The sequence below is a fragment of the Natator depressus genome, chromosome 3 (genome assembly GCF_965152275.1).
Source record: "Natator depressus isolate rNatDep1 chromosome 3, rNatDep2.hap1, whole genome shotgun sequence".
Taxonomy (NCBI): domain Eukaryota; kingdom Metazoa; phylum Chordata; order Testudines; family Cheloniidae; genus Natator; species Natator depressus.
In genome coordinates, this window is record NC_134236.1 from 184563523 (window position 1) to 184576581 (window position 13059).

At 42.4% G+C, this 13059-nt stretch overlaps 1 protein-coding gene across 1 annotated transcript in view; it reads right to left on the reverse strand.

Annotated features, from left to right (window-relative positions):
• Positions 1 to 13059, reverse strand: part of RTN4 (reticulon 4) — a 66194-nt gene that overhangs the window by 34040 nt on the left and 19095 nt on the right. Inside the window, exons 2-3 of the mRNA XM_074949455.1 lie at positions 9212 to 9268; positions 5953 to 8409 (exon numbers count right to left, since the gene is read on the reverse strand). Coding sequence (XP_074805556.1) covers positions 5953 to 8409; positions 9212 to 9268 — 2514 coding nt within the window. The remainder of the gene's footprint in view (positions 1 to 5952; positions 8410 to 9211; positions 9269 to 13059) is intronic.

The window sequence follows — 13059 nt, forward strand, 5'->3', positions numbered from 1 at the left end:
CTGTGGGGTCCCAACCCCCAGTTGAAGAACCCCTGGACTATAAGGTGGATAGAAAGTTGGCTAGATTGTCGGGCTCAACGGACCGTGATCAACGGCTCGATGTCTAGTTGGCAGCCGGTATCAAGCAGAGTACCCTAGGGGTCAGTCCTGGGACCGGTTTTGTTCAACATCTTTATTAATGATCTTGATGATGGGATGGATTGCACCCTCAGCAAGTTTGCAGATGACTCTAAGCTGGGGGAAGAGGTAGATACGCTGGAGGGAAGGGATAGGTTCGAGAGTGACCTAGACAAATTGGAGGATTGGGCCAAAAGAAATCTGATGAGGTTCAACAAGGACAAGTGCAGAGTCCTGCATTTAGGAAGTAGGAATCCCATACACCGCTACAGGCTGGGGACCGACTGGCTAAGCAGCAGTTCTGCAGAAAAGGACCTGGGGATTACAGTGGACGAGAAGCTGGATATGAGTCAGCAGTGTGCCCTTGTTGCCAAGAAGGCCAATGGCATATTGGGCTGTATTAGCAGGAGCATTGCCAGCAGATTGTTGGGCTCAACGGGTAGTGATCAACGGCTTGATGTCTAGTTGGCAGCTGGTATCAAGTGGAGTGCCCCAGGGGTCGGTCCTGGGGCCAGTTTTGCTCAACATCTTTTATTAATGATCTGGATAAAGGGGATGAATTGCACCCTCAGCAAGTTCACAGACGACACTAAGCTGGGGGGAGAGGGATAGGGTCCAGAGTGACCTAGACAAATTGGAGGATTGGACCAAAATAAATCTGATGAGGTTCAACAAGGACAAGTGCAGAGTCCTGCACTTAGGAAGGAAGAATCCCACGCACTGCTACAGGCTGGGGACTGACTGGTTAAGCAGCAGTTCTGCAAAAAAGGACCTGGGGATTACAGTGGATGAGAAGCTGGATATGAGTCAACTGTGTGCCCTTGTTGCCAAGAAGGCCAACGGCATATTGGGCTGTAGTAGTAGGAGCATTGCCAGCAGATCAAGGGAAGTGATTATTCCCCTCTATTTGGCACTGGTGAGGCCACATCTGGAGTACTGCGTCCAGTTTTGGTCCCCCCACTACAGAAGGGATGTGGACAAATTGGAGAGAGTCCAGCAGAGAGCAACAAAAATGATCAGGGGGCTGGTGCACATGACTTACGAGGAGAGGCTGACGGAACAGGGTTTGTTTAGTCTGCAGAAGAGGAGAGTGATGGGGGATTTGATAGCAGCCTTCAACTACTTGAAGGAGTGTTCCAAAGAGGATGGAGCTCGGCTGTTCTCAGTGGTGGCAGAGGACAGAACAAGGAGCAACGGTCTCAGGTTGCAGTGGGGGAGGTCTAGGTTGGATATTAGAAAACACTGTTTCACTAGGAGGGTGGTGAAGCACTGGGTAACCTAGGGAGGTGGTGGAATCTCCATCCTTAGAGGTTTCTAAGGCTTGGCTTGACAAAGCCCTGGCTGGGATGATTTAGTTGGTGGTGGTCCTGCTTTGAGCAGGGGGTTGGACTAGATGACCTCCTGAGGTCTCCTCCAACCCTAATCTTCTATGATTCTATGAAGGGCAGTTGACAGGAAAGGATGGCAAATGTGGGTAGCCCAATGTGCAGCAAAGCATGGGATGGACTAAGTTATTTCATGGATTGGCATGGGTGAACAAGAGAAAATGTGCAAGGAGTTCACAAACCCTTTGAAGAAATGTTGGCAATGTAAAAGTGTGTATTAAGCAACACCAGTTTAATTGAACTTTCAGCTTCAGATCTGAGTATTAGCCTTGAACCAACTAATTTCTTCATTTCTTAGGACCTATGGTTCATCACTGCTGCAGCATCACTGATTAGACCAAAGGTGGAAGCACCAGTCCAAGCACAGGCATAACCATTGCTTCGACAAGGTCGTGAACCTCAGATCCTTTTGCTAGCCTAGAAACTTACATGGGCGTATATATTAAGTGCTTTGGTTCAAGAAGGTTCTTACCACAACTATTCATATACAATTTTAAAGTAAATGGTTTTAGAACCAACAGGGTTATAGCTTCTGTGGCACTTAACCACACCTACACCTTTACAGACAACAAAAAACAGGAACTGCAAGACAGCAAAAGAAAAGAAAAGAAAAAAGAGCACAGCGCATTGACTAATAAGAAATTAAAGAGAAATTTAAGCTGCACATTTTTCTGAATCCACATTCTCATCAATTTGAAAACTGATGAAAGATGGATTATTGGAAACCAGAAAACGGTAAAAGTAATTTTGTCAACAAATTGCATCCAGGTTCCAACAATCTATAACTATCTTTCCTATAAACTGACAGGTCTCAAGAAAATAACACATTACCTTTAAGACAAGTGGGAACAAATACAAATTGCTGCAATAGCTTTTTTACCTCAGTACCTTAGTGTGCACTAATCTTGGAAGAAAGATGTTTTTCCTCCTCTAAAATAATGTAGCATGTCATTTTTATTAATGACCATGGCACAAAAAGTAAGTGTGCTAATAAAATTTGTGGATGACACAAAGTTGGGAGATATTGCCAATACAGAAGAGGACAAGGATATCATACAAGAAGATCTGGCCAACCTTGAAAACTAGAGTAATAGAAATGGGATGAAATTTAATAGTGCAGAGTCATGCATTTAGGGACTAACAACAAGAATTCTTGCTATAAGCTGGGGACATATCAGTTGGAAGTGACAGTGGAGGAGAAAGACCATGGTGTATTGGTTGACGAGAGGATGACTATGAGCAGCCAAATGTGATGCGACCATGAAAAAGGCTACTACAATCCTAGGATGCATCAGGCAAGGCACTGGTGGGACCTCATCTAGAACACTGTCTGCAATTCTTGCCTCCCATGTTTAAGATGAATGCAAACGTGAACAGGTGCAGAGAAGGGCTACTAGGATGATCCAAGGAATGGAAAACTTAACTTATGAGAGGAGACTCAAAGAGCTTGGATTGTTTAGCCTAACCAAAATAAGGCTGAGGGGAGATAGGATTACTCTCTATAAATATATCAGAAGGAGGAAAAGGAGTTATTTAAATTAAGCGCCAATGTGGACACAAGAACAAATGGTTATAAACCGGCTATCAACAAGTTTAGGTTCGAAATTAGATGAAGGTTTCTAACCACCAGAGGAAAGAAGTTCTGGAACAGCCTTCCAAAGGGAATAGAGGGGACAAAAAAATAAAATAACTGGCTTCAAGACTGAGCTTGATAAGTTGATGGAGTACGAGGCAACTGCCCACAATAGCACATAGCCAATCTGCAACAGCTAGCAGAAAATATCTCTAGTGGCTGGTGATGGGATACTAGATGGGAAGGGCTCTGAGTTACTACAGAGAATTCTTTCCCAGGTGTCTGGCTGGTGGGTCTTGCCCCCATGCTTAGGGTTTGACTGCCATATTTGGGGTTGTGAAGGAATTTTCCCCCAGGTCAGATTGATGGAGGCCTTAAGGGGGTTTTCATCTTTCTCTGCAGCATGGGGCCTGGGTCACTTGCAGGTTTAAACTAGTGTAAATGGTGGATTCTCTGTGACTTGAAGTCTTTAAATTATGATTTGAGGACTTCACAAATTCAGCCAGAGGTTTTGGGTAAGGCTCCATGTTTGTCACGGATTCTGTGACTTTCCATCACCTCCGTGACTTCTGCAGCGGCCGGTGCACCTAAGCAGCTCAGGCAGCCCCAGGCCAGGTTCACCAGCCACTGCTGGAGCAGTCTTAGGGGCTCCCCTCCGCTTCCCAGCAGCAGGAATTTGGGTGTGGGGGGGCTCAGGATTGGGGTGCGGTGCTTACCCGCAGCTCCCATTGACCACAGTTCCCAGCCAAAGGGAGCTGCAGAACCGGGGCTTGGGGTGGAGCAGAGGCAGCATGTGGAGCTAGGGTCGCCTCTTCCCAGGAGCCAGGTACGGAGCCTGCTTCAGGCCCCCCAGACTCCTCCCCCAGCACCTACATCTTCCCCTGTGCTGCACCCCCTGAACACTCACAGTGCCCCCCCAAGCAACTGTGGGGGGGGCCCAGGCCACGCCCCCCACCCCAGCACCCACGGCGCCCCCTCCTGAGCCGCCCCTCCCCCCAAGTTTTAGTCAGGGGTATATATAAAAGTCATGGACAAGTCACGGGCTGTAAATTTTTGTTTACTGCCCGTGACCTGTTCATGACTTTTACTAAAAGTACTCATGATTAAAACATAGCGTTAGTTATGGGTCTATTACAGGAGAGTGTGGGTGAGGTTCTGTGGCCTGCAATGTGCAAGAGGTCAGACTAGATGGTCATGATGGTCCCTTCTGGCGTTAAAGTCTAGGAATCTATTAGCAATGTGCTTTAAAAGGTTCTTGTTCAAAATAATAACTTTTTTTTTAAACAGATGATAGCTTCCCTGAGTTCAAATGATGAGAAACTAGTTTCAAGAAAAATGCCCAGAGAGGTCAACTGGTATTGGATGTGAAGTCTTCATAAAACAGCAAAGGAACACTTTGTAATAATATAAATACAGCTATACTAAGAGGCAACAGGATCCGGAAAGGAAAAGAAAAGATCTTTCTGTTTATTTTAGAGAAATAGCAGCAACTTTTAGGAAGGAAAAAGTCTGCATTTAATTTTAGAATGTTGTGTAATTTTAAATTGTAAGGTCTTGAAGTAGGCACTGGATAAATAAGGTAATGGTACCAGTACACACACACACACACACAAAACAGAACCCTTATGGAATTTTAAGTCTGCTGCATGCAGGTAACATGGAATACCAACACAAAGTATAAAAATTAAACTGCACATCATGTATGTAGTAAAACAAGAATTCACAGAATTCAGATTAATAGGGATACATACACTGAAATGATTGCCGATTCCAAAGTATCCATATTTATACTAAACTTGTGCCAGAAGCAGATTTCCAGTAAATCACAGGCTTATGTACAATTCACAAGAATTTTTCAAGAAGGAACATAGTGTTCTGCACCAAAAAGGCAAACACAGTTTTATTTTATCCCACAACTGAGCTGGATTTGAATGAGGCATACAGTTTGGAGCAGTAATTATGAAACATGAAATGCTGAGAGTCCTATCCTCTACCTTTCTGCTACTTTAAATCAATGTGAACCTAAGGAAATACTATGCTAGAGTACAGCTCACTAAGATCTCATTTTAAAAATAAGAAATGGGCATCTCTAATATAACTGTGTACAATGTGTACAAAGTGATTTTAATGTTCACAGAATATTGGACTTCTTACTGCTCAGCATTTTCAATAATGTGAATATTAAGATATCCGATGTACGTATCGGCCCACTGATTACAGCACTGGAAAGCAATACATAAGTTATTGCTTAGGCTATATCAGTGCGCCTTTGATGGCTACAAGTTGTACATGAAAAACTACCCAGAAAGTTTTAAGATCTGATTTATGATTAAATTCTGTAGGTGAAGAAACAAAAGCATTTGAGATAAACTCATACAATGTAAATTAAGAGACTAACCATCCCAGTTACTATGGCAACATGCCTTTGAGGAATAATTTGGTCTCAAAACTTGTGGCTAGCAACATGGAGATAACATACATGGCTTTGAGCAATAAAAGCTGGTTTCCAGGGCTTTTGATGTCCCGTTTATTGAGGAGCAAAGAATTTTGAAGTAAGCAGTAAGCTGTTCTCTTAGCTCAGGGTAAAGCTCTCTATCAACAGACCATCAGTAAAAAGAGGAGAGGAGAAGACTGGGGAAGGGAAATCCACCCTGAGTGGCTGGTAGGCAAGACTGAACACAAAAAAATAATGATGCAGTCAGGATGGGGAAAATGTTAATACAGTTCTCACACTTTAAGCCGTGGGCACCAGAAATATGTTAGACAATGAAATGTACAAATAGTGATCCATTTTAAAAAAAGAGACGTCATTAATGCTTAAGTTTAGCTAAAGAAATATGTTGATTAGTGAAGTGCAAGACAGTGTATGAAGATTACCTGAGGATTTACTCATCTTTGCTGTAAATATAGCAGTAGATTTTTTCTTGTCTTTAACAGAAGCAACTTCTCTCTCAGCTTCTTTCTCAAGAGTTTCAGGTTTTCCTATACTGACTACCTCTTTCTCAGTGGACAAACGTGAAACATCAGTAGGCAGTAACACTAACTTGGATCCTTCAGGCACTTCTCTGACCAAAGCCTCTGAGGACTTTACCAAGGCATGAATATTTTCTTCAGCTTTCACTTGCACATTCTTTAAAGACAGATCATGGGGTAGTTCTGGACAAGGTAAGTGACCTGTCTCAGCTTTGAGCACATTAGTAATCTGTTTACTTTCATCTTTGTGCGATATTTCTTTGTCAGTGTTTTTTGTCACAAATTTAGGAACAGTTTTAGGACTGACTAATGTCATAAAGTCTTCGGTCAGTGGGACTGGAGATGACTCTGTGGATAAGAGAACTTTGTCTACTATTTTTGGTTCCTTAAAAACAGACATATCATCTGAATCGGCCACAGTACTCAACTCCTCCATTTGAAGAGGAATTTTTTCCTTCTTGGCTATTTCTATAAAAGCTGACTCAGAGGGCAAAGCAGTAGTAGTTATGGAAGATTCCAATTCAGGGTTGAAAGACTCCAAATAGGGTTTGCCAGTAGAATGTAGCAAATCTGTAAGTCCCTCCTTACCATCATCATCTGTTACAATCTTGTCAGTATTTTCAACTGATTTGTCTTCCACCGTGAGGGATGCAACTACTGGTTCTTTCTGAGGAAGCTCAGGTGTTGGCTGACCACTAAACAAGGCAATTTTACCAGACTGGGGTGACATCTTTTCAAAGGACTCAATATGTTCGGGCACACGCTGTGAAACACATTCTGTTATTAGTGTCTCTGAATAATCTATAAAGGTTGGAGAAGCAGATTCACTGGAGACCTTTGTTTCTTTAATTAAGTCACAAGCAATAGATATATAAGGAGTCTCTATTTCTTCAGCAACTGCACTACTCTTATGATCAGGTTCTTTTAATACAGCTTCCTCCTTTGCTTCTTGTGCCCGTGTTAATAATATATTCACTGCCTCTTCGTATGGTGGAGATTTCCCAGACTCTTGTTGTACATTCTCATAATCAATGACAGGAGTAAAAGCTTCTGATGGGGAGGCTTCAAGCTGCCCAGCAGTAGCATCTGCACCAGCAGCTCCAGTGTTTAATGGGGCTTCCATCACAATATCAGGCAAGACTGGTGATGGGGCAGCTTCAGCTCCTTCAAATGAGGGACAGAGCTGTATCACAGGTTTCAAAGGCTCTTGTGATGACTCAGATGTTTGGACTAAATCTATCTTTGTTTCATAAACAAGTTTTGTACATGTTGCATCATGCATTTCACTTTCATATGCTTCTTGTACTAAATCTGGAGTAAGACCTTCAGATATATTTGCTGCAGTATCAGCAGACTTCTCTGATAAACTATCTGTTTCAGCATAGTCAGCTTCCTGGCTCTGCCTGGCTACTACTTCAATACAGGTATCATTCTGTTCTGTGCCAATCTGGGCTTTCATTTCTGCTATTTTTTTCTCATCCGTTTTATTTTCTGACATCTCCTCCTCTAATGGAGAAAGAGTTTTAGCCATATTGTCCTCAACTGTTACAGCAGATTCAAATTTAGCACAAGTAATATAAGCTTGTGAAGATTCTTTTATAGCTTCTGGGGTGCTTGGGAAGGAAAGATCTTCATTACTGCTTTCACTTTTGTTTTCAAGATCTTTTTGTATTGTTAGTATCTGAAGTTTATCTGCATCATATTTCTCATCTAAACTGCTTTCTAATTTGCTATCTACCTGACTTCCAACAACCACTTTCAAGCTGCTAACTCCATGGCAAGTATCTTTTACCTCCCATATTGGCTCAAATGGTTTGAAGTCTACATATTCTTCCCTTGTAGGAGTGTTTTCTTCGAAAACCACTTTTTCACCATGATCACTGCTATCATATTTCACTTTCTCAGAAGATGCCTCTTCATCATGCTTTCCAAATAAATCAACGGGCACTTCTGGAGATGTATGTTGCTGATGTGCAGGGTTTTTTTCTAGGTTAAACCTTTCTTTACTGTTCTCTAGCAGCTTTTCTTCTATAGTCTGTGATATAATGGCTGCTTCTGCTTTAGCAAATGGGAATTCCATTTCTGAATATTCCATCTCTGGAACATCTCTGGCATTTTTCTCTACAAGAAATGGATTCCTTGCAATTTCTTTATAAGCCTCACTTTCATTTTTGTTGTAAATGCCTCTTGCAGGTAATCCATCTGATAGCATATCAAAGGTTGTGTGCTCTTTAAAGGGATCGGCTGAGAGAGGAGAGAGGGAAGGAAGAGAAGCAGCAGTGTCAAGCAGGACTGCAGTGAAATCCTCTTGGCCAGACGACATAGCGCTACCTGGCTTCTCCTGCAAGTCCATAACTTTTTCTGTGACCATGGACAGAAAGGAAAGTTAGAGAATGCAAGTGTTCTTAAAGTTAATGCAAACTGTATGACAAGTTCAAAATAATATTAGTTATTAAAATATTCCTCTAAAACTATCATAAATATTACTAGCCATTAAAATAAAGTGTGGGTTAGAATATAATGTTATTCTATTTCACGTCTTTTAGCAAGCAGGGAAGTATGCAAAAGGTTAGAGAAGCAGCAACTTTATGCAGTGCAAGGATTACTTTAGATCAAAAAAATCAAAGAAGAACAGTATCCAATCCAAGTATCACCAACAAGAATGTTAGGGAACTCTAACCAGGTGTGTGTGTTGGCTGGGAGGTGGGAGGGGAATCGGTCTTATTTTCCCTTTTACAAAAAAAAGATTCAATGGATAGCATATTAGAAGAACGGCCACTGAGTAAATGCTATACCATGGAGTTCATTTACACATAAAATACTGCAGAAAGTTATTACTGATTAAAGCTTTTGCTAGTCAGTGAGAGCAACTATGCTTTAAAATTTTAACCTGTTAATTGTATCACATGAGTTCCTGTATCAAGAGTCCAAGAATCCACAGAGCAGTAGCTTGTTTATAACAGTCACTATCTGCCATCTATGGAAACAAATGCATATTTGAATCTTGAGCAGATAAACTGCAAGCTTAGAATTTGGAAGATAAATGCTATTCTTGGACCCATGCCAACTTTTGGTAAATGCAAACTAGTTGGAAGGAGTTAATGAGGTGACAGTCAAAGTGCAGAATGTATTCTAAGACAAAAGGCTAGCAGAAAGAACTTGCCTGCAGAGGAGTGCATCAGAGGCTCAGATGCAGCAGGAAGAGCAAAAAGGGTCTCATCTGAAAAACAAATACATAGAACCTCAGCAGAAATAAATAAAGGCTAGGTAGTTTGAAAAGAAGAGTAAGCAAGCAAGTATTCAGTTCACAATCAGTAACAATGTGTAACTAGTATTTATATCCACATTAGAAACCACAGGACTATACACAAACCAGAAAGTATGGTGTCTCTGAATTCAAAATTCTACATTTTATCATGAGGGCGTTACTAAGGCTACATATGCTTCCCCATACCCCAAGCCAGGAGCTCGTTCTAAGACAGAGCAGTAAACTACAGCAATTAGTCTTCATTCTTAATTGTCCAAGCTTCCATGCTACTAGTACTCCTGGGGGAATTCTGAGCCACTGTCCATGCAGAATTTGTGCAGTAATTAATGTTGTGCATGCAGAATTTCCTTTTCCCCACAGAATTGCCACAAAAATGGGCTACAGAGCGGCTGGCCACCACTCGGGGCCGCTGAACCCAGCAGATAAAAGACACTGCCGTGGGAGGGGGAGGAGGAGGAGGAGGAGCTGGAGGGTTCCCGGCAGCTGCAGTTCTCAGCACACCCTGAAAAAAGGGGGCAGCGTGCAGGAAACTCCACACAAGGCCAGGATGCAGCATCAGGCTGTTTCTCCCTCTGGATTCCTGGCTCTGGGGGTTAGAGGGTGAAGGTGTCTGGGGTGGGGTGGGCTCCACAGCTGGGCTCTGGGGGGGAGGGGATGTGAGTGTCTGGGCTGGGGGAGGGCCCACAGCTGAGCTCTGGGGGATAGGGTGTGCATGCGAGTGTCTGGGTCGGGGGTTCTGCAGCTGGGCTCTGGAGGATGAGAGGGTACAAGTGTCTGGGCTGGGAGGGCCCTGCAGCTAGGCTCTGGGTGTGGTGGGGGTAGTGAGTGCGGGTGTCTGGGCTGGGGGACTGCCACACAGCTGGGCTCGGGGGGGGGGGGGGATGCAGGTGTCTGGCCCTCCTGCTGGGCTCTGACAAATAAAATATGCAGAATTTTGCAGAATTTTAAAATATTGTGTGCAGAATTTTTAGTTTTTTGGTGCAGAATTCCCCCAGGAGTATACTAAAGCAGAGGTTCTCCAACCAGGGTCCATGGACCCCTCAGGGTCCGTAAGGATACTCCAGGGGGTCCACAAGTCATGTCCAGGGCCACCGGCCCCACTGATCAACTCCTCCCCTGCCCTCCCAGTGCCTCCTGCACGCTGCGGAACACCTGTTCCATGGTGTGCAGGAGGTGCTGGGAGGGAGGGGAAGGAGCAGGGATGGGGCACAATCAGGGGAGGGAGCAGAAAGAGGCAGAGAAGAGATGGGGCAGGGGGGTTTGGGGGGAGGGCCTGGGGCTGAGTGGGTGTTCAGTACCACCAGGGAAAATCAGAAGCCGGCTTGGGCATCCGCAAAAATTTTTAAATCAAAATGGGGGTCCTCGGGTTGCTAAAGTTTGAGAGCCACTGTACTAGACTCCTAACAATATAAAAGAACAAATTACCTAGAGCTGACACCGCCATGCTGTCCTTAGTTTACCCATTGTACCCACGTGTCACAGAAAGATGACTAATCTTGCAACATTCAAGTACGAGACAGGAATTTAAAGGGAAGCCTTCAAGTTAAAGCTGCTATAGGACATTAAAGATAGGAAATGCAAAAAATATAATGTAGTTAACTTAATTTTAGTATTTAAATTATCCCAATTACACACTTAATTTCCCATCTCATTGAGATAAGCAGGGTAGAAGGGTTGCTATTATTTGTTTGAAAACAACTTTTCTGAATGGCTAAGTTTACAGAAACACACACTAAATTCTCCTAAAAAGCAGGCTGCAAGACAATGTAAACTGTCTTTTGTTGCTTTGTTTTTAATCTGGGTAATTCCCAGAGATCTTCATGGTGCTTCCTGGCAACATCACAAAATATCAGAAGTCTTATGGTAAGCTACAGCATCTATGATGTCACATAACAATGCATTACAAGATATCTTCAGTGAACTAGGAAGTACTAAAGAGTTGTACAGAGGTGTCCACCTTTAAATGAAATTTATAATCTGCAGGATATTTCAAGATACAGAAAAACATTACAGAGAGGCTCTAAAATAATGAATTCTGCAATTTCATCCATATGATTTTCTTCAGTTCCTGATAATATGTTAGTATAATTTATTTGGAAGAACTTTCCGAGGAGTTTCTGTATAACATTTACACACTGGCTGTCCAACTAAGAATCTGAGCACAACACATAAGGCAGATTCAATGTACAATGTGGCATGTAAAAAGGTGCAAAACATGTTCAATGGGTAGCAAACAAATGAAAAAAAAAATCACTTCTATCATTCAGCCAATTTTTGCCAAAGCTGGTTGTACAAGTAGCTTAAAATGAACACTGTTCACAAGCCAAATTTCAAAGTTCAGCAAATTTAGTTTTATGAAATAAATGTCTTTTCTTTTTAAATGAAAAAATTAGGGGTTGGGGTTTTTTACACTTCTAGAACTAAAATGGCTAAAATGATTTGCTCAAACTCTTTATCCTAACGTTCATTTTAGCAACCACTAGTAGAAAATTTCAACTCTAATTCAGAACATGTGAAAGCAACGTTCTAATTGAAACTCTGTAACACTAACTATGGCAGATACTATTAAGTGACTATTCTAATACAGACTAGATACTCTCACTGGACACTAGTCAGCATGCAGTACTGCAGGTCATAAAAAAACAAGTGTATTACTGGCTGAGATTCTATGGCTTGTGTTATGCAATCCTCTTGGCGAAACGACATAGTGCAAGAGGTCAAACTAGATAATCACCAACCAAGCAAAGGAAGGTCTAACACTCAGTGCAACTGCATTCCTCTATCAGTAACAATAATTTTGGAACGCTGCACACCATCAACTTCAAATTTTCAGGTTATGTTTTATGCATCAGTGATCACAAGCCTATTGATTTGGCACAAACCGGAACACCCCGGAAAAACCCAGTTCACAGAAAAAACAGATGCAGGCGGCCCTCTAGAGGACTCTCTTTGCAGTACTATGCTGCTAACTCTACATATCAGAGGCAGCAGCTCAACTTCCTGAAGCCTGGACTCTATCAGAAATAAAAAGGAAGGTTTGTGGGGGGAAAGGAATGAGGACCCAGAGAGGGGAAGTGGAGGTGGAAGGGGTTCAAGTCAAACACACTCTTTTTAAGATGAAAAGTCCCAGTCTTATTAATCTCTCCTCATACGGAAGCCGTTCTATAACCCTAATAGTTTTTGTTGCCCTTTTCTGAACCTTTTCCAATTCCAGTATATCTTTTTTGAGATGGGGCAACCACATCTGCACACAGTATTCAAGATGTGGAAGTACCATGGATTTATATAGAGGCAATATGATATTTTCTCTCCTATTATTTATCACTTTCTTAATGATTCCCAGCATTCTGTTTGCTTTTTTGACTGTCGCTGTACATTGAGTGGATGTTTTCAGAGAACTATCCACAATGACTCCAAGATCTCTTTCTTGAGTGGTAACAGCTAATTTAGACCCCATCATTTTATATGTATAGTTGGGATTATGCTTTCCAATGTGCATTACTTTGCATTTATCAACATTGAATTTCATCTGCCATTTTGTTGCCCAGTCACCCAGTTTTGCGAGATCCTTTTGTCGCTCTTCGCAGTCTGCCTGGGACTTAACTATCTTGAGTAGTTTTGTATCATCTGCAAATTTTGCCACCTCACTGTTTACCCCTTTTTCCAGATCATTTATGAATATGTTGAATAGGACTGGTCCCAGAACAGACCCCTGGGGGACACCACTATTTACCTCTCTCCAT